At 32.3% G+C, this 23,400-nt stretch overlaps 1 protein-coding gene across 1 annotated transcript; it reads left to right on the top strand.

Moving 5' to 3' along the window:
- The first annotated feature begins 471 nt into the window (after positions 1 to 471).
- LOC139486740 (periodic tryptophan protein 2 homolog) lies at positions 472 to 21,949 on the top strand. Its single transcript, XM_071271672.1, has 19 exons — positions 472 to 584; positions 3,711 to 3,823; positions 4,583 to 4,677; positions 5,575 to 5,674; positions 6,184 to 6,327; positions 7,136 to 7,271; positions 7,881 to 7,992; positions 8,268 to 8,331; positions 9,295 to 9,450; positions 9,824 to 10,031; positions 11,059 to 11,207; positions 12,343 to 12,490; positions 13,825 to 13,975; positions 15,490 to 15,670; positions 16,580 to 16,727; positions 17,590 to 17,764; positions 20,063 to 20,281; positions 21,189 to 21,414; positions 21,741 to 21,949. The coding sequence occupies exons 1-19, from the start codon at positions 567 to 569 to the stop codon at positions 21,934 to 21,936; spliced, it is 2,739 nt and encodes a 912-aa protein (XP_071127773.1). The 5' UTR covers positions 472 to 566; the 3' UTR covers positions 21,937 to 21,949.
- Positions 21,950 to 23,400: the final 1,451 nt, after the last annotated feature.

The raw sequence follows: 23,400 nt of genomic DNA, 5'->3' as shown, positions 1-23,400 counted from the left end.
GCCTGTTCAAATATAAAGAGCTTAGGTAAATCATAGGCACTCGTCTCAGAATTTTTTCCCCTATATACCTTTATATAACACGTGTTATATAAAGGCAAGGATTTGTATAGTTTTGTATAGTTTACTATAGTTAGTCTTTAATTTGTTGCCATAACCATTTATTGTCAATGTGTTAGTGCTAATAAAGTTATCTTATCTTATCTATCTTATACAAATCCTTGATAAAGGTATATAGGATTTTTTTTTCTGAGTCGAGTGCCTGTGCTAACTCACAGGCACTCGACTCAGAAAAAAAAATCCTTGATATGTTGTTTAAATTGTATTATATGTCTCTGTTAATAGCAAGCAAAGCTTCCAATGACACATATTTTTCATTATGTAAGTTTAAAACGTGTTTACCGTTAATGTTTATATTGAAGACTCCTTGTCCGATCCGTTTTCCTATTTATTTCATTATCCGTATATTATTCCGTCACCGATATGCATTTAGTTTATTTTCCAGACGAAAACATTGCCATGTGACAATCATGTTTTCTGGTTAAAAGTCGTATTACGAAAGCAGAACAATGAAATTTGCATACAAAGTACATGAAATAATATGCTTAATTCAAACAAATAATTTAAATTAATTCAATATTTCACAATTTCTCTGTCAAACGTTTTAAATGAGTATAATTTGTAAAGTTGCATGTGCATACACAGGGGCTTGTTACAATTGCCGGGTTTACTATCCATACGAACCCCTAAAATTTAGGGGTTCGTATGGATAGTAAACCCAGCAATTGCAACAAGCCCCTGTGGTGCATAGACAATTTGCATTTGGTGTCATAATGTCATCTGGTTTCCAGCAACATGTACATTTAAAAAAATAGAAATTTTTACTGTATTAAGTTGGGTTTCCAAGAAACATTACAAACATTTGCTCCGTAGTGCATAGTGGGTCTCATTGGGGTCTAAGCTTGATGCGGGATTGCTGATTATTTTTGTGAAAGTCAAATTATTGTGTCGTGAAAACCAGAAACGGGTCTTGTGGGACCCGGGAAATGACCAAAAAATGAGAATTGCTTACGTACATAGTGTAAGCGGGATACGGGAATCCAACAAAACAGTAATCTGGATCCGGGATACGGGAATCCGACAAAACAGTAATTGGGATCCGGGATATGGGAATCCGACAATACAGTAATCGGGATCCGGGATCAGAACCCCCCAATGAGACCCCCTGCATAGCGTTTTGCTGGCTTAAGGTTCATCATAACAAATGGACAAATAATATGGCCTTATTTTCACCTCTAAAACTACTCAGTGTACAGACTTAACTGTGAAGTTTGGAAAGTTTGAAGGCCTGGCGTCCACTAGAAATATAAAAGTTAAATACATTTTGTGCTTCAAAAAGATAAAATAGTTTTTGGATTTTGATGGGCATTTTTTTTCCTTCCTGCAGAAGATGTAAAAATATACAAACAACTGATTTACTTTGATACTGTCCACTAAGATAAACTCTTTAACTCACCTATAATTGTGTAGATATCTATTGTCAATGCCAATCAAGGACAATCAATACAAAACAAACCAGTTCTTACCTGAGATGAAGCATCTCAAAGTTATATCCAAACTTAGTTAATTTTAACACCTTCTACAGGAAGGGAAAAAAATGCCCAGTAAATTCCAAAAAAGATTTCACCTTTCTGATATGCAAAATACATTTAACTTTTATATATCTAGTGGATGCTAGGCCTTAAATCTGTCCAAACTGCACAGGTAATTAGTCTGCACACAGAGTAATTTTTGAGTTGGAAAATACGGCCCTATTTGTCCATTTGTTCTGATGAACCTTAAGGATGAACTTAGGTGAGTTTAAGTGAAAATTAATAAATTAAGAAGTTAAAATTGATTGTATAAGCTGGTAGAGCATCAATTAAGAATAAAAATAAGCTAAAAATATTGATAGGTCATGGAGCTCCTTTACGAGATATTTGAGATTTAAAATATGGTGGGAAAAGGCTGACTCAGACTTTTACCTTATATTTGCATTGATAATATTGGGTCTCAAAACAAAAGAAAGAAAATCAAGAATCTTCTAAAATTTTTGTAAATAAACTTTCATGAGCTATTAAGTCTTATATGAAAAAATAATTGGGTGTTATGGGGCAAAATATTTTACATTGTATTGTATGGAAAAACTCCAAGGAGTCCGAACATTTGACACAAATTCCAAAACCTCACCTAAGTACATCCTTAATAACAATAACTAGCCTACAACTACAATATTAAGTCTTAAGATGCTCAGCATATTATAAAACATATACATTAGACATTCAAAGTAAGACGGATATATTGGAGAAGCGTAAATGTTCATATTAAAGAGTAAAGCACATATATTTTGACAAGATTATAAGCACATACAAAGCAGACAAAATAAATGGTTTCATTAAATATATTAGCTAGTCCTAAAACATGTAAAAGCTATATACATGATATATAGAAAATTCAGCAATAAGATCTGCAGGAGTCGCATCTAGATGAGTTTACATTCCAGTTGTTGATCATATTTTAAAACTGGATCAGGTTCGACTTGGCACCAGTTGTGTCAGGCATTTCATCATATATTCTTTAGAACAATCAAAATGAAATTTAAAGAAATTTCAGAATAGACAGAAGTTTGGATGTCTAAGTTGAAGACGAGGTACAAGGCTTTTGGCGATTGTTACATCATTGCAATATATATAAAATGAAAGAACAATGAAGAATAATTTCATACATAGAAAAGAGCATTATAATGAGGCCAAAAAAAAAATATATGTTTGTTTCCTGCTGCCAAGGCCAAAAAATCAGGGTCCGTAGGTCAGGATTTTTTTTTTTTTTTTTTTTTTTTAATTATTATTTTTGCACTCCCTGTCAGATTTGCAGATGGTTAAATGTCATGTTTGGTTAGGGTCCTGTACCCTAAAATCATTTAATCTCTTTAAAGAAGCTTTAATTGAATAATCCTCCCAGTGCCGACATTTTTTAAACCTTACTTGTAGCACATTTGTGCTGGGAGCAGCCATTTTGATTGTTTGGGTTTAGTAAAATACGGATCTAGATCGGACCGGAAACGATTTTTTTTCCGGAATTGAATAAAAAGATCTAGGGTCGGTCGAGAAACAGGAAACAGACATATATTTTTTTTTGGCCTGATATCTTCATTTATTGGGATAAATTTGTAAATCAGGTAGAAAAATGATACCTAATGCCTAAATCTAATAAACACAAAAGAATTAGATGTTATGTGATTGCCAATGAGCATTGATGAGGCAACTCTCCAAAAGAGACCAAATGACTTAGAACTTAAGTTTACAACTATAGCTAACTTTACTGCCTACAATAATGAGTAACACCAAACCACATAGCAAGATAAATAAGGTCCTGAAGTCACACAAGTAAAACAATAAAAACAACTACATGTAATTACAATGATTCAAAAGTGATTTAATTAAAACAGTCAAAACAATTTACTGAAAACGAATATAATATACAGCAACAAACAACAAAAACTGAATTACATGTTGACTCTTTCAAAGTTTTGATATGAAGTATGACAATGATGGTGATAAATGCTTCAATATATATTGTCCATCAATAAATACAAAAAAATGACAGGCCATCAAATTCCTATAAAGTACATGGGACATATTAAAGTGTTTATTTTCTTTTCCTTTTTCTTTTAGTTTTCTAACTTGTTAGGATCTGTTTACAGAAAGGGTAATGTACTTTTTACCCCTGATGGCAACAGTGTCATCAGTCCTGTGGGAAATCGTATCTCCATATTTGACCTTAGAAAGTGAGTATTCATAAATTTCAATAAACAACCTTACCTGTATATATTTAGTGATTTTTTAAGAAGATAGGCATTTATAAAAGTTACGGTTTTTGATTTGGTACAGCCATGCTGGATCTCGGTATTCACTAGTCTACCGTAACATATGATGAAAATAGTAACAGTATGTGTTTCTATGACTTGCAGAAACTTTTAAAGTTTATATACCATTTTAATCATCAACTACATGTACCAACTTTTGCTATGTTATTTGTTGTCCTTGAATTAAGAAAAGATTGTGTATACAACTTCGTTTTAGATATACACTTCCCTACACAGTCCAACCTCTTTATGTTGACATCAAAGTGACTGGACAAAAGCATTAAACTTACACGAGGTTTGACTGGTACAAGTTCCAGTGAGTCATTATAAATTGTGGAATCCATGGCTTAGGGCGGTTGAGTTAGTTCATTCTGAAATATCAGTGAAAGTAAAATTAACGTACAATGTAGCATGGCTAACCCTCTTTAGTTTTGTTATTTTTCATCATACATTGCTCATGTTGCTTATCAATTTTTCCAGAATTCAAAATCATACCAGATTGAAATAATTCTTTGTTTTGAAATGTATGTTGACTTAAATAATTTTCAATCAGCATGATGAGTTAAAATATTATATAGGGAATATGATTGATAGAATTTAAATTGGTCAAGGGTTTAAAGGGAATTGCTTGATATTTCAAATTTGTAAATGATTATGAAGAAAATGTCTTTTTTTTTCCAGTAACAAGTCAGAAACCTTGCCGATAGAAACACAGATGAACATAACATGTATGGCTTTATCTCCAGATGGTTACACACTTATTGTAGTCAATGACAGTAAGTCAATAACAAATATGTATATATAAATAAGAAGATGTGGTATGATTGCCAATGAGACAAATCTCCACAAGAGACCAAATGAGACAGAAATTAACAACTATAGGCCACCATACAGCCTTCAACAATGAGCAAGACCCATACCGCATAGTCAGCTATATGTATGTTTAGTTTCACATTACTGGTAGACTTCTAACAGCAAAACATGTAGCTAAAGCTAGACTACTCCCACGACTAGTGGAAACTGCAACTTATGTGGACACCTTGTTAAAGATAAACTTAACCGTCAAATTAGTATGTGCACAGAACTTTAAACACAAAGACACTTGCTATATATAAAAGATTATATCAGAAATGACAAGTGACAATTTCCTATACACACTGCTTTCAAAATCAGATGAGAATGTGCCTTGCTTTCTGCTTGGCAAGCAGGAAGCTTTCTTGGACTTTTTAACACCAGAGCATTGTTTTGAAGTCCTTAACGAAGGATATTCCTTTCCTAAATACTGAAGACTGAAAATACTTTTCCGTCTAAAATATAAAGTAACATTTTATTTTATAATTTCAAAACTTTATACTTGTTCAAAATTTATATGCATGTTGTCAATCTCCTATAGGAAGAAATAAAGTATGATGATGATGATGGTTTTCATTTTCCGATGTATGACACATTTCTGTAATTTATCACTTCAGGTATTGCTTCAGACTTGAAGATTTGAAATCAAAACCAATAAAAAAGTAAACAGCATAAAACAAAAGGGGTTTAACAAAACAGCATTTTTAACTTGCGTTTTTAGGTCAGGTTTGTTTTTTTAGGAAAGTTCAACCTTAATTCTAATTATGTATGTATGATGAATTTAAACAGTAAAATAAACTGTTGTGGTTAATGTTTTGTAGGTGGTGAAGCCTTGTTATGTAGTTTAATAAGTAAATCAGTTTTACACTCCTACCACTTCCACAGACCCGTTCATCAGATCAAGTTCAGTCCTGACGGCAAGTGAGTATACCTTATTGTTAAATACTTACTGCTCAAACAAACCAAGTTCAGTTTTGACAGCAAGTGATTATACCTAGTAAATGTTAAATGCCATTTGCTCAAACAAACCATGTTCAGTCTTAATGGCCAGTAAACTTACCATATTCACTGCAACCACTCCATCAGAACAAGTACAAACCATGTTCAGTCCTAATGGCTAGTAAACTTACCATATTCACTGCAACCACTCCATCAGAACAAGTACAAACCATGTTCAGTCCTAATGGCTAGTAAACTTACCATATTCACAGCCAACCACTCCAACAGAACAAATACAATACTGATTTCCAGTAACTATCCATGCCAACCCCTCTAACAGACCGGTTTCAAATTTGATGTCAAGTTAACATACCATGTTCTATGCCAGCAATTCTTTTTTGGATAAATATCTGATTTAACAAATTAAATTCAGTTCTAACATCATCTATACCGTCATAGCTGTACATGTATTGCTTTTGTTTATATTACAGAAAGTTTGCTGTTACTAGAGAAGATAAAATCATGTTATTCCATGCTCCTGGGAAGACCAGAGAATTTAATCCTTTTGTCTTACAGAGGACGTTTTATGGAGCATATGATGAGACAGTCTGCATTGATTGGACAAGTGATTCTAGGTAATTTTTAATGTAAGGTATATTGTTTTATTAGAACACCTTGGCTTATCAGTTGTATAAAAATATAAGGAGATATCAAGAGAGCAATACAATATATCAGACGCAGTGTATAAATACCAACAACATCATAGAATTAGACAAAAAGACAAATTGTACACTTTAAAATTAGCTTTATAGGTAAGGGATATATTTTGGTACTATAGAAAATAGTTTCACTTTGTTTTCTTTCTTTTCTCTGCTAGTCACTGTTTGTTTTTTCTGAGTGATTTCTTTTTTGAATTAGTCAGTTATTGGTAGTTAACATGGTTAATGTGGTTTGTTCACTATTTTTTTTGAATTTCTGAAGTCTTTTTTTAAGTATTGATTATACACAACGATTTTTATGTCTTAAAATTTTCCTTCAAAGTAAAAAATATATGGACGACTTCCATTTGTTATTATTGCTAAAAGTGATCATGAGCCCCTTTCAAGTATTAAGCAGATGGCTATTTTATTTGTGTTTTGTTTATTAAAGATTTTGGTGTTGAAGAGTCTGGTGTGTTGAAAATTCAGTTACATATTGTTGAGACTAAGGACTATAAAGAAAATGACATTCAGTTGATTTCTCATTGATGTATCTCTTTTTGTTTCATTTAGAAAATTCCATAGATTTATTTGCCTTTTTTATTCAATATGTATTATGGTCTTCATACAGATAGGTTGACTTGAGTACTTTTATAGAATCAAATGCACTTCACCTGTCTGATCTACTTTTTTGCATGTCAGATAAAAACATTACAATTGATTTTACTTTTTATATTTTCTACAGGGTATTATGTGTGGGATCTAAAGATATGAACACCAGAGTGTATGGAGCACAACACTTCAAAAACCTGGTTGTCTATTCCATGGGTGGACACAGAGATGCTATAGTAGGATCATTCTTTGAGGCCGATTCTTTAGATGTATCCTTTGTCTGTAAACTTTTTTCATATTACAGTGTAACCTGCCTAATCCAACACGTGAGTATTCCTACATCCTGCTTTAGCCGACACATTTTTATGGTCCCAAAATATACCTATCCTTTCAGAACAAACCCGAGTATTCCGACACCCTGCTTAATCCGACATTTTTTTCTGGTCTGCCAGTGTGTCAGATTAGACAAGTTACACTGTAACAACTTTTGACTTTGGAATATTTATATATTTATTTTTTGGACAGGTTACCTGCTTTGTTGACATTATGGTACAGGTCTAGTAAGAGCAAGTAAAAGAAATAAAATCATAAAGTGTAATTTAAGGAGGGAAATTTTCTAATTTCCAATGAATTTGTAGTGTATAAAAAACACAAAACAGTTATCTTTTTCCATTAGTTATCAATCATACTTAAAAGAGATACTCAATAGCTATTTTTCATTGTTTAAACCCCTGTCTTTGATGTTCAGATAGCTATTTTTCATTGTTTAAACCCCTGTCTTTGATGTTCAGATAGCTATTTTTCATTGTTTAAACCCCTGTCTTTGATGTTCAGGCAATAGTTTGCATGTTTAGTAAGTCCTTAACTCTTGACTAAAGCTGTACAGTATAAGTCAGTGTGGACATCTATGTGTATATGAATGTGATACTGATTTAGATGGACTCATACCATATAAACCTACACGTACTGAGGAACAAGAAGACAATAAAGGTTAGATTCTTTTGTTGTTAATTGATTATTTATGTAATATCTCCTATTTCAAATCATTTTTAGTTTGCATACATTGAGAATTATGACGCATAACATTCCTTAAAAGATCTTTAATGAATTTGATTGTTCATGGTTGTTTACTTTAATGTTTGTAATATTTTTGTTAAAGTCAAAAGTTTTTTTTTTAGTTTTTCCTTTTTACCAGAAAATAAGATATAGATTTATGAAATTGTGGTGGATGCATATTCAGTAACATTGTATTGATTGAAATTTAGATAAAACAGTATCAAAGACAGATGAAAACACAGAAGGAAAAGTCCTCTATAAAAGATTAGCAAAGTGAGTAATATATGCAATTGTCCATGCCTCAATCATTTGTCATTACAGTTTGATAGTATCCTGGATATTTCTTAATAGTTAGAGAAGTAATTTAACAGCTTTCAAATGCTTTTATATTCAGCAAATTTTTCATCTGGTCAGAAATTTTTGGATTTTGTTGCTTTAAATTGTTTTGGAATTGGTGATTTTATTTCATAAAGTCCAAGTCAGTCTGTGAGATAAAACCAAGTTCATGAGATGCATACTCACTCTTGCTGAGGTCATCATCACAGGATGGGCATGAATCTTTAAACTTTATTTAGTTGTGCATGAGCCTATAATATTTTTGTTTTTTAAAAGGAAAAAATTCCTGCATCCATGTAAGGTTTTGAAGGTGTTCCTTAGAATTGTATACTCTAGGCATTGAAACAGTTATCCTTTTAAGGCTCCACCCAAAATATTGGAGTGGATTTCAGTTTTTTCAGCCTATGAATTTATCCATCCGTTATCAGACTAAACTTTTGCTTAAAGGTGGTTTGTGGTCACGCTTACACATGTTCGTCATGAATTTAACTTTTTATTATGCCCCACTTAGGGGTATAATATTTTTTCAATCTATTCTTCCATCTGTTCATCTATTCGTTTGTCTGTCCTTCTGTCACGCTTCAGGTTAAAAGTTTTTGGTCAAGGTAGTATTTGATGGAGTAGAAGTCTTAATTAACTTAAAAAATTATGACTTATGTATCCTGTGATATTATCTTTCTAATTTTAATGTAAAATTAGAGTTTTTACCCCAATTTCATGGTCCACTGAACATAGAAATGATAGTGTTAGTGGCACATCCATGTACTATGGACACATTCTTGTTTTAAATGTATACCAAATAAACAGTTTTAAACTTGATTTTGCAGGTCACTGAAGATGGAACTGTTATTGTCTATGAACACTTAATTTTTGTTTTAACTTAATTTATTTTATTTGCAGGCATTCCTTCAAAGATTGTCGACCTGAAGGTTCATCGTATCCCAGGGTTACCAGTGTGGATTACCATAAGTCTACACATATACTCGTTACAGGGTTCTTAGATGGCTCTTTTTTCTTACATGAGATGCCAGACTTTAATCTAATTCACTCTCTAAAGTAAGTGGAAAAAATTGATTATGTCAACAGAAGGCATTGATGTTTATTTCACAAATAGAAAATTACATTTGTAAAGTTTATCCACAGAATAGTTATATTGTTTTGTTTTTCAAAATGTTATAGAAATTTAGGATTACATATGAAAAATACAAGTCAAAAAGTGCATACAATTGATAAAAGGACATTCCAAAGAATGCTTAAATTGTGAAAAGAATCACTTAATATTGTTAATTGTGCAGTGTTTATAAAATGAAGAATGTGACTATAGATACCCATCTAGATGAGAGTTCATTTAAGTAAGAGTAGGTGTCTTTATGAGTTACTAAACATATCATTTTAAAATTGATTAAAAGACATATTTTAATTATTGTAGCATATCTGAGCAGAGTATAGCATCAGTAAGATTTAACAACACAGGTGACTGGATAGCTCTGGCTTGTTCAGGTCTAGGTCAACTACTGGTTTGGGAATGGCAAAGTGAGACCTATGTCCTTAAACAACAAGGACATTTCAATAACATGACCTGCCTAGCCTACTCTCCTGATGGACAACATCTGGTTACTGGTGGTGATGATGCTAAGGTAGGAATCCACAGATAAGTCTGGTACCAGGCCATAAAATAAATAAAGTTCTGATCACATGTCTAGCCTAGATTGACCTTTCCTTATTTTAAATAGATTATGATACTGAAGAATTTAAAATAGATAGGTCATATGATAGATATTTGTTTTGACAACACACATGTAGTCACCTGACTGGGGTATGGGTGCTCATACTTGGAAGTACTGTAAATTCAGAAATCATTGGGCTTTTTTTATAAATGCAAATAAAATGCAACAGTAGTAGGCCTGCAATAATAAAAACTTAAATTTATAATTGCAGAGATAATTTTCCTTTAAAAGTAGTTTGCAATGAAATTAAATGTCACATTATTTCATTAATCAGTAATTTGAGTTGTATGCATGTTTTGACTTCTGAATTTACAGTAATTGAAAACATCACACGCTTAACATTTGTCCAAAATCCGTAGAAAAAGTCACATTATCTTCCTTACTAATTATAAAGAATCACAGAAAATTGTATTTTATTATAACTCTTCTATTCTCTCAGAAAAAAATATACAAGGTTAACAAATCATTTAATTTTGTCATAAAATTTTTTGAGACAAAAATTGTAACATATTTTGATAGGGCTTTAGAGTTTAATGTAGACGGAAAGGAATCTCAAATGGAAAATTATGTCCTATAATCAGAGACATAATACAAGTTGTAAGGTTGATCTGTTGTGTCATTCCATTTATGTCTGAATGAGGATAAGACTCAACTTTTCAGTGTCAAAAATTAAGTCTACTTCTTGCATTTTCATAAAAGGTTTTTATAAATCTCAAGTTTTAAGTTATGTGCTTGACCTGAGTAGAATGATGGTTGTGACAAACTTCAATTAAACAGCAATACAATAAAGGAAAATATATGCTGTTACTAACAGTGCCTGATGATACTCTTTTCACTATATTCTCTTGAATTAGACAGCAACGCTAAAATATGATGAAAACATTAAAGCTCATCAAATAATAATGTTTTATATTCAGTTTCTTGTTTAACTTTACAGGTAAAAGTATGGAACACATCTAGTGGTTTCTGTTTTGTCACATTTAATGAACATTTAGGAGGGGTGACGGGAGTAATCTTTACACAGAATGGACAGGTGGTGTTAACTTCATCGTTAGATGGTACAGTTAGAGCTTTTGATCTCAACAGGTAATTTTAGGAAAACAATAATAAAAAAAACGATATGGGATATCCATCCATGACTTTAAATCATGTACATGAGCATAAGAAAATACTCAAAATGCAAAGTATCAGCACTTTTATTGTTGATCTTCATCTCAAAATCACATTGAGGCCTGCAATAAGACTGTTTACAAGACAGTTGATAACAAAGGAAACATCTTTATAAATCATTAGGCATAATCCCTGTATTCACTTCAACAGCAAACCAGTAATTAAACTTAGAAGCAAGGAAAAAGCTAAAATGGCATCAGGAGAGTGACATTGTAATACAAATTATTTTTAGATATTTTACAATTCAATAATTTTGTAGATACACTATTTATCTATTCTTTATTCAAGAGTTGCTGATGAGTCTTTTGCCGTCCAAATGCTTATCTGGCGTACAAATTTTAATCATATGATGAGTTTATTTATAGTGTTATTTTTGGTTATCATATTTCAAATTCATGACTATGTTTTGAGTAAAGGAAATGTAGGCTATATTTCAATGTGACAGCAATCCAAGAACTAAAACCAAGCACATGTAGAGGTCAACATACAGTTCTCAACAAAAGACAAGTTTCATATATACAGAATTTAGTCCTGGTATCTATGATGAGTTTATTTCCATACATTATATCAAGCTATAAATAGCATAAAACAGTTGTGAATTTTAACAGACAATATTAACAATAAAATATCTTAAAAGTCTGGCATTCAAATAGAGGAAGGTGTAATTTGGACAACTAATGTGCTTTAATTTTTTTTTTAATCTGCAATCAACAAACTTACCTAAAACAACAAAAATATTCAGACACCCAGTGGAAGGGTATGAATTAAAAAAGACTTATAGAACAGTGATGAAGTATAATTTTTAGGGTTTCTTGATTTATCACATGATATCAATGGAATTGTTATAGTATGAATTGTCTTTACGGGAGAAATTTCAAATAGCATAAAGGCATATAGACTTTTTGAGTAATTTCTCGCATACAGATTAATCAAATTTATAATTCAAAGTAAACCATAAAGAAGTTCCATTTAGGTAGGATCAAGTTAGTGTTTTACACTAAGGAGAATGTCTTTAGTTTTGTAATTTATATTAACATTTTTAATTTTTAAGGTATCGTAACTTCCGTACATTTACTTCACCAAGACCTGTACAGTTTTCATGTATAACAGTAGACAACAGTGGAGACATAGTTTGTGCCGGAGGGTTAGACGTGTTTGAAATATTTGTATGGTCAATGCAGACAGGGAGATTGTTGGAGGTTAGAATTAAAATATTGAAATTCCTCGTAAAATAATGGGCATGAAATAGATATAATTTGAGACTATAGTTTTGTGATACAATTTATTAGACTAATTGACAAATATTACTTTTGTATATATTTACGACTTATTGGAATTTTTGTCAATGAGAACACAAATCTACATCTAAAACAAGATCATACACCTACATAATAAATGTGAGAAACACATGTCAAACATTTACCCACAGTGCAGTGTTCTCCCCAGACATTTCATATAGCATCCTGTTCACAGGGAAATTTGAAATACCATTTTGTTTCTAAAACAGATAGCATCACATTCATAACACAATCCATAATACATTCAATTCAGATCACATCGCATTCATAACACAATCCATAATGCATTCAATTCAGATAGCATCACATTCAGAAATATAGCATCACATTCAGAAATATAGCATCACATTCAGAAATATAGCATCACATTCAGAAATATAGTATCACATTCAGAAATATAGCATCACATTCAGAAATATAGCATCACATTCAGAAATATAGCATCACATTACCATGATGCCAAAAGGCCCTGGGGAGAACACTGAGTCACTGAATCTAAAAATAGTTTTTCAAACAAAGAAGATATATATAGGTTTTGGTTGATTGAATCTTTAAAATATCAAAGTGGAAACCTTTTACAATTTAACCATCAAAAGATTTTTGAAAATCAGGTGATACATATCAAGAAAATATTTTTCCCCATTGTTGGTGATGGTTAAAATCAACAAATATTAATGAAGCAGCAGTATTTATTGGTTCTGTATTTAGACAATTTTCGCTTCTCAGTTTCAAAGTAATTAACTTTTCAAAACACTAGTTTATATTGATAAGGAATTATTAAAGGAATCCAAAGAGCCAAAAAAAATATATAGGTCACAGTGCTTGTTTTCGAGATATGAGCCATTGAAATTTTGGCGGGAAAATATTCTCTCTTGACTTTTCATAGCTTTATCATTGACAAGTTAAAAGTTCTCAAAAACTGTTAAAAAGTAATTAAAATTTTATTAGACTTTTATAGATGGCTTATCATTGTACATGTTAAAGAATTTCAAAAAGAAAAATGGGGGTCACCGGGCAAATTTTTTCAAGGCATTCAAATGGATAAAACCAGAGGATTTCGAAAATCTGACAAAAAATCCAAAACATGACAAGCCAGCTTCCTTAATTTATTTAGTTTAAATTAAACAGATCTGTTGCAATAACTGAACAATCAGGTATCTATAATGATAACAAAAAATCTATTTTTTTTATCGTTAGCACTAAACAAATATCTGTCTTTAATGTTTTGATAACAGGTGCTTGCAGGACATGAAGGGCCAGTTAGCTCCCTTAGCTTCAGTCCAAAACAATCATTATTAGCTAGTGGATCATGGGATAAGACAGTCAAACTATGGGATGTATTTGAGAATAAAGGAGCGAAGGAAAATATTATTGTCAATTCAGATGGTAAGAATGCAAAATTATAATTTTAAGATATGACTTTCTGCAACAGCTTTGCTGCAGTCATGCAACAATATTTGATATGATGTACTGCAGAATATAAGCTAGGTTTATTAGACATTGAAAAAAAGGGATGAGTAAATATTAATTACAGATCAGATGGATATAATTCATTAGTAAATATACTGTAAGCAAACTTATTTTGACAACCTACCAGACATCAGGTTCTGACAACCTGCCAGATAAAAGATTCTGACAACCTGCCAGACATAAGGTTCTGACAACCTACCAGACGTTAGGTTCTGACAACCTACCAGACGTTAGGTTCTGACAACCTACCAGACATAAGGTTCTGACAACCTACCAGACATTAGGTTTTGACAACCTGCCAGACATAAGATTCTGACAACCTACCAGACATTAGATTCTGACAACCTGCCAAACATTAGATTCTAACAACCTACCAGACATTAGATTCTGACAACCTGCCAGACATTAAATTCTAACAACCTACCAAACATTAGATTCTAACAACCTGCCAGACATTAGATTATGACAACCTACCAGAGATTAGGTTCTGACAACCTACAAGACTTAAGAATCTGACAACTTGCCAGACATTAGATTCTAACAACCTGCCAGACATTAGGTTCTAACAACCTCGCAGACATTAGTTTCTGACAACCTGCCAGACATTAGATTCTAACAACCTACCAGACATTAGATTCTGACAACCTGCCAGACATTAGAACCTGACAACCTACCAGACATTAGGTTCTGACAACCTACCAGACATTAGTTTCTGACAACCTGCCAGACATAAGGTTCTGACAACCTACCAGACATTAGTTTCTGACAACCTGCCAGACATTAGGTTCTGACAACCTACCAGACATTAGATTCTGACAACCTACCAGACGTTAGGTTCTGACAACCTGCAAGACATAATGTTCTGATAACCTTCCAGACATTAGGTTCTGACAACCTACCATACATTAGATTCTGAGATTCTGACAACCTGCTAGACATAAGGTTCTGACACCCTACCAGACTTTAGGTTCTGGCAACCTGCCAGACATTAGATTCTAACAACCTACTAGGCATTAGGTTCTGACCACCTACCAGACATTAGATTCTGACACCCTACCAGACTTTAGTTTCTGACAACTTGCCAGATATTAGGTACTAAGAACCAACCAGACATTAGGTACTAACAACCTACCAGACATTAGGTTCTGACAACCTACCAGACATCAGGTTCTGACAACCTGCCAGACATTAGGTTCTGACAACCTACCAGACATCAGGTTCTGACAACCTGCCAGACATAAGGTTCTGACAACCTACCAGACATTAGATTCCGACAACCTACCAGACATCAGGTTCTGACAACCTACCAGACAATAGATTCTGAGAACCTGCCAGATATTAGATTCTGACAACCTACCTGGCATAAGATTCTGAGATTCTGACAACCTACCAGACGCTAGGTTCTGACAAATATAATTTCTTTATTCCAGTGTTAGCTGTTGTGTTCAGACCTGATGGAGAGGAAATAGCAGTGTCAACCTTAGATGCACAGATAACTTTCTGGAATACACAGAATGTAGTACAAACAGGTTCATTAGAGGGAAGACATGACTTAGGTTACAGTAGGAAAGAAATTGATAAGATCACTGCCAAGAAATCTTCATTTGGGAAGTAAGTTTATTCATATTTTTTTGTTTTTTAATTTCAAATTCACACTATTTTCCCATTATGTCAATGTTTGGCAATTTTCCTAGTGAATTGGGAAAAGCTCAAAAAAAGAAAAGAATAACAGGTTACTTTAATTTTTAGATTTCATCCATTGAAATATATTTGCTTGTATTGCAACATGAAAATTAAGGGCAGCTTAGAAATAATTCAATTAAAATATTAATAGTTATGTTTTGTTGATTACTTCATATATATGATCCTTTACAAAAATAAAGCAATTGAATATTGATATTAGATATTTTCCCATAGATTCTCTAGAATTATAATAACTGTAAATTCGGAAATTATTGCAATGTTTTTATTATTGCAAAAAAATGTGACAGGGTTATAACCACAACAATTTAAACTCATAGTTTGAAATATATTAAACACAATTTTTCTCAAAAACACATAAATAAAAATCGCAAATGACAAAATCTCAATAATAAATGCACGCAATACTTTCTGAATTTACAGATGTCCTGCTTTTCTCTATGTTCCCAAATAACTTCCTGAGTGTTGACTTTTAACTTTAGAACGCACAAGACTGCCAATTCAAAGATTGGATGGTATTTTTGAAAGCATGCATCAAAACGTTGTGATTGGTGGTTAAAGATATCTGTTTACAATTGGTTTTTGACACATTGTGTTTTGTTATTTTTCATCATGTTTGTAAAGTGATATTCAGATATACTTGGCAAGCATTTTACTGCTTTAAACTGTATGTAAATTTTTTTAAATCTTTAAAACTTCATTTTTTTATATGGATGAAAATACTGCTAAAAACAAAAATACTGAATCATCGCTTTTAGATCATTAAAAAAAAATCATTATGAAAACCTGTCCCTAACAATTTACGAATTGTTCTTTCAGAGCTTTTAATACAATATGTTATTCTGCTGATGGTAAATGTCTACTTGCCGCTGGTCGGTCAAAGAATGTGTGTATATACTCCATCCAGGATCAGATACTGATGAAAAAGTTTGAGATCTCCTGTAACATGTCTTTTGATGGGATGGAGGTAGGCCATCAATTAAAATATATGAATATTTTAATGACTCTTACTTAGCACAGAGGTCATTACATTTAGTCCCTACCCTTCTGTACGTTAGTACCCCCGATATTTGTTTTTGTTCTCCGACTTTAGTTTTCCTCAATCAAATGTTATGACACTTATACACAAAACTTATTACCACAAAATACAAGTCCAGTTTGAATCTTTTATTTGAGTTATGCCCCTTTGCAAATGGAAAATAATGATTTTTTTTGTTTCCAGTCTCTAACTTTAGTTTGCCTCAATCAAATTTTTGATACTTATACACAATGTTTATAACCATAAAACACAGATCAAGTTTAAATTTTTGTGGTGTCACTTATTAATTGTAGAGTTATGGAAAATATGCCCCTTTATAGCACTTGAAAGTGGGGTCATCATCTGTGTCCAATGAACACATTCCCCAATTTGTTCTTTTAAAATCTCTGACATTCCTTTTTTAAAACCAACATATTGCTTGACTTCAAGGGGACTTACTACTGAAGATAGACTTTATCAGTCTTCATGCAGAAAAAGATTTAGTCTAAAGTATCATATCCTTAAAATTAGAATCTGTTGATTTGTTTTGTTTTCCTGGATATCAATTTTATGGATTTAGGAAAACTTTTCTTTTCGTGTATATAGATGTGGTTTGCCAAAGTTAAGATATAATTCTATAGAAAATGTGTACTTTGTGAAAAAATTTCATTTTGTTGTTTTTTACCTATTACCAACAAATCCATAAAAGTTGGCTTCCAACAAATTACAATGAATCCATAATAATGATAAATATATTTGGTTAACTAAGTTCCATTTCTGAAATAATACAGATTTTTGTTTATCTCTTCAGGAATTTTTAGATAAAAAGAAAATGACAGAGTGGGGAAGTTTGTCATTGGTAGATCAAGGAGAGGGTGATGAACAAGGTCAATCCCTTAGTTTACCAGGGGTCAAGAAAGGGGACATGAGTTCTCGACACTGGAAACCAGAAGTGAGAGTGTCATGTATAAGGTTCTCACCTACAGGTAACATATTACAATGTCATTTTATCTATTGAATTTATCATTGGCAAAACATGCCATAAATTCATTTGATAATATGTTATAGTAAAAGATAATTCTGAGTCATTTTATCTGTATGTCTTTATCTGTTATAATCAGGACAAAAAGCTTTCTTGTTGTATAAAAGTTTATGTGGTAAACATGGTAAAAGAGAAAGCATTATTACAATGATTTTGCTTACCTAATTTAAAAAAAAAAAATCAAATGAGTTGTTTCCCTTTGAACGTTCTGTGAAACTTGGTCTGATATTTTTTTACAAGGCAATGTTATGATTTCTTGTTTACATGATAATTATTCTTTATATAGCTATAGGAAGGTATGGGGTATGTATATATGAGACAACTTTCCAATAGCAAAGGAAAAAAAAAATATGCATGTTCTTACATGTCTTTATATAGATTAAAAGTTTATGTCAAATCATAACGCTTAATTTTTAAATAGGTAGAATTTTTACAATTACCTGAAAATAGGGCTACATTTTCTACTATGGAAAAGCCTATAGCTACTTTTTTTTAAGGTGGTTTAATCACTATATCAAACCTTTCATGGGCATCTATCACATTTATTTAGTTTTTGAAAGTCTTTAGTCAGTGTAAAAAATAAGAGGAAAAAAGAAAAAAAATGCAAAAATAGTTTTATTCAGTTAAAACTTTAGGGTTAGGTGTCTTTTTTTCCATGTGCTGAGCCACATTCTGGATTTAATATTCAATTGCTTATAACTTTGGTTATGTAGATTCAGAAAAGAATTTGAAATTTCAATAAAGGACACATGAAAGTACCAATCACATATAAAAATGGTCAAAGCATGATTTGATGTATACAGCGAAACCTCTCAATATAGGACACATGAAAATACCAATCACATATTTTAAATATTATAAATGTTCAAAGAATGATTTGATGCTCTCTGAATTTTGGGTCCTCAATTGGGACAAGATCCCTAATGCGCCTTGAAATGAGGAACTCAAAAGTCACGTGTAAACAAAAATTCTCTGTGTAGTGATATTTGACACTTTTCTATGATAAACAAGTGACTGAGCTTAACCATTTGAGTTAATTTAGAAAGTAGGGGAACACAAAATAAATGTGTAAAATCTATGGAGCTATTAAATGTGTTCAAAGTATTAAATTTTCAAAGAACTTCTTGTGTTAAAAATGGGATTATTTACCATGAGGAGCCGCATCACAAAAGGATACTCGGGGTTTGCTAATTTACGGAAAAAGTAATCTCACTTCGTACCCCGAAAATTTAACCACATATGTCAAAATGTCTCAGCTTCGAAACGAGCCATCACACATATCCAAGTTAACGATATGGACTGAGCAACAGAAGAAAACGTTACCATTACGGCCTATGGAAAAACTAATGCGCATCTGTACCCAATATATTGGGACAAGATCCCTAATGCGCCTTGAAATGAGGAACTCAAAAGTCACGTGTAAACAAAAATTCTCTGTGTAGTGATATTTGACACTTTTCTATGATAAACAAGTGACTGAGCTTAACCATTTGAGTTAATTTAGAAAGTAGGGGAACACAAAATAAATGTGTAAAATCTATGGAGCTATTAAATGTGTTCAAAGTATTAAATTTTCAAAGAACTTCTTGTGTTAAAAATGGGATTATTTACCATGAGGAGCCGCATCACAAAAGGATACTCGGGGTTTGCTAATTTACGGAAAAAGTAATCTCACTTCGTACCCCGAAAATTTAACCACATATGTCAAAATGTCTCAGCTTCGAAACGAGCCATCACACATATCCAAGTTAACGATATGGACTGAGCAACAGAAGAAAACGTTACCATTACGGCCTATGGAAAAACTAATGCGCATCTGTACCCAATTACTTTTTACTTTGTTCTGCGTTAAGCATTTTCAACATTTATATGAGCATCACTGATGTAAGTAAATATAAGAAGATGTGGTATGAGTGCCAATGGGACAACTCTCCATCCAAGTCACAATTTGTAAAATTAAACCATTATAGGTCAAAGTATGGTCTTCAACGTGGAGCCTTGGCTCACACCAAATCACATGTTTGGCATACAAATTTTGATCCAGGTATCTGTGATTAGTTTATGTCCCAAATTTCTTTATTTCACAATTTTTATGCTTTATAACATATTGCACGTTATTTTTTTTATGAGTAATGTAGAGTAAGAACAAAATCCCTCATTCTGTTTGGGTTTTTATTTTAGAAGAACAAGGAGTTATAAACATTAATTATTTGAAAAGGACTATTTACATTTTTATTATCAGGAAGATCATGGGCAGCAACTACAACAGAAGGAATGCTAATATACTCATTAGACCAGAACCTGGTGTTTGACCCCTATGACCTTGAAATAGAAATTACACCTGTGAACGTGAGGAAGAAGCTCTTTGAAAAAGAATACTCTACAGCACTTATACTTAGCTTTAGACTGAATGAAAACAAATTAATTCAAGAAGTATTAGAATCTATACCATATTCTGACAGTAAGTACAATAAGATTTCAGTCAAACTTTAAGGAGTCCAAAAATAGAGAGGTGACATATAACAAAGGGATTATAAAACTAATAAGTTGAATACAAACTGACAGTGCCATGGCAAAAAATGAAAAATTACCTAAAGACAAACAACAGTAAACAGAAAGCTACAGACTTAGCAACACAAAGAGTACTGAATTAAGACCACATCAAGTATGAGAGGTATTTTAATTTGTCTTGCACTCTAGATTCATTTTTATTTATTTTCCCCATTAATGGGCATTATGTTTTCTGGTCTGTGCGTCTGTTCGTCCATTTGTTCGTTTGTTCGTCTGTTCTTCTGTCCCGCTTTAGGTTAAAGTTTTTGGTCAAGGTAGATTTTGTTTTGATGAAGTTGCAGTCCAATCAACTTGAAACTTAGTACACATGTTCCTTATATGATCTTTCTAATTTTAATGTAAAATTAGAGAATTATCCCCATTTTCACAGTCCACTGAACATAGAAAATGATAGCAGAATGGGGCATCTGTGTACTTAAGACACATTCTTGTTAAGATGCTAATTTTTGTTTGAATATTTGGGTTAAAAATATATGCTTTTAACACAAAATTCCTCAACATCAAAAATCATAACTAGGGAACTGAGCATCATCATTTGATTTATCTATAAACAGAAAAGGGATCTAGCACATCGTTTTGCTAATTTAAATGTAAAGTACTAAGATATTATATGATTCTTAATAATACAAATATCAAACAAAATCCAAATGCCATTGATTTAGGCAGCTTTAGGTCACTGTACAGCTTTTCAACATGACTGCATGGTCAGGTTTTCAGCTCCCACATGTCATCTAATTTATAAAATTGTATTAAAAAACTATTTTATGTTATTAACTAAACTTTATTTTTGTTTTCAGTTGATGTTATTAGTGAGAATCTCCCAGAAATATATGTAGATAAACTGTTAAATTATCTGGCATCAGGAATAGAATCATCAGCACATATACAATTCTATCTCAAATGGACAAATAAACTTCTAATGTGCCATGGACCTAAACTAAAACAAAGATCACAGAAAATTATGACGACACTTAGATCAATGCAGAAAAATATAACTAGAAAATATGATGACATTGGAAAATTGTAAGTATTTTTAAATGGCTTAGGAGATGGCTTCTGTCATTGATTACTGGTAAAGAAGAAATTTAAATAAAATTTTATAAATATTTATTTACTAATAATGCAACATAGTCATGATGGTGTTACTGACAATTTGACCATTTCACTTTATATGTCATAACTATAATATAGTATAGTTTTCAGAGTGGTCTAGAGCTCTGGATGCACAAAAAACAGGTTATGCAATTAACTTGTAATGTTAGTTTTGAAAAAAAAAAAAAATAAACATTCCTTCAACATTTTCATCTAACAGACTGTAATAAATTTGAATGTGACCATTCTTTTTTCAGATGTGATCATAATAGATACAGTATGGACTATATAATAGCATTGTCAAAATCTAAAAGAAAACACACAGATGATGAAGATGACAATGAATCTGATAGTGAGGCTTCAGGGTCAGATGATGGTGAAGGTTTAAAGGAAGTTGGAGATGCATCATCAGAAGATGAAAATTTTATGTCAAATTTCATGGATACTGAATAAATGAAAACATCAATTTTTGTGTTTGTATTATGTGAGGTATGCCTCCAAACATAAGCTGGGAGTTTCTTCAGTCCTATTTTAAATAAGACACATTGCTTATTACCACCCAACACAAGATCAATTTCCAAACTGGGTTGTGTCAGTTTTACAGTTCTTGCCTTTGCCATGGCCATTTACAAATGAAAAATTGTAAAAATTTCTGTTTTACACACTCAAAGCTCAAGCAATCTCTAGTAACAACATGCATAAACAAATCTCACAGGATTTTAAAGGGAACAAGTTATGTCCCTTCAAAAATGGACCATTTACTGAAATTGCCAGCAAACACTGATCCGGTATGAATTTGAGTGGTGTCCCTTTCACTGATCTGACAGATAAATTGCTGAATTGTTTCTGCACTCTAATTTTAGCTTGCCTCAACCAAATATTATGAGACTTATACACAATGCTTATTAACATCAAACAAAGAGCAAGATTGAATTTTGTTGGTGTTACCTTCACTATTCTCGAGTTATTTCCCTTTACAAATGGAAAGCACTATTATCTTTAGCTTGCCTCAATCAAATGTAATGAAACTTAAACATGTTATACACAAAGCTAATATTACTTGGGACTACCATTGTGACACAACACAGATCTAATTTGAATTTAAGTTGTGTCATTTTCACTTTTTATTGACACTTCAATTTGGTATTTGGCACAATCAAACTCACAAGCAAGCTTTTATGGCTTTGAGCACTCAACCTCCCAATTACATGTAACCTGTGAGAGTTGTGTAAGAGCAAAACATCATTGACATATGATTGTTTAGGACGGGAACACAGAGAATATATGGTTTTGAGCACTCAACCGCCCTTACCTGTGAGTGAGAAGTGTAAGAGCACAACATCATCGACATATGATTGTTTAGGACAGGAACACAGATAATTAATGGCTTTGAGCACTCAACCACCCCCTTACCCGTGAGAGTTGTATAAGAGCAAAACATCATTTACATATGGTTGTTTATGACAGGAATACGGACAATATATGCTTTGAGTACTCAAACTCCCCTTTATTGTGAGAGAGGAGTTAGTACACAACATCAATAACAAGTACTTGGTTAGGACAGGCACACAGAAAGTAATCAACCTGGGAGAATGGTGTAAGGGCACAACATTAACGGCAAGTGATTGGTATTGGTTAGGACAGACACACTGAGAATATATGGTATTGAGCACTAAATCCTCCGCCTAAGCTGTGGAAGTGATGTCAGAAGGTATTGATGGTATCGGGATCGTTCGCCCTGATTACATGTTCGCCCTAGGTTCGTTCGCACTGAGTTTGTTCGCCCTGATAGTCCGTTCGCCCTGGGTTCGTTCGCCCTATATTCATTTATGATATGTATATATTACATTAACGAACGAAATATATATATATATATATATATATATTGAAATTTATGTAGATTCTATATCTATTAAA

Source organism: Mytilus edulis, chromosome 8 (assembly GCF_963676685.1).
Source record: "Mytilus edulis chromosome 8, xbMytEdul2.2, whole genome shotgun sequence".
Lineage (NCBI taxonomy): Eukaryota > Metazoa > Mollusca > Bivalvia > Mytilida > Mytilidae > Mytilus > Mytilus edulis.
The sequence above is the reverse complement of the archived record's forward strand: the minus strand, read 5'-3'. Positions and strand labels throughout refer to the sequence as shown.

Bases quoted from the DNA above. Each gene is read 5' to 3' on its own strand.
- LOC139486740 (XM_071271672.1), top strand. The intron at 4,678-5,574 runs GTAAGTCAATAA...AATGTTTTGTAG, and splicing joins ACTTATTGTAGTCAATGACA to GTGGTGAAGCCTTGTTATGT. The intron at 6,328-7,135 runs GTAATTTTTAAT...TATTTTCTACAG, and splicing joins GATTGGACAAGTGATTCTAG to GGTATTATGTGTGGGATCTA.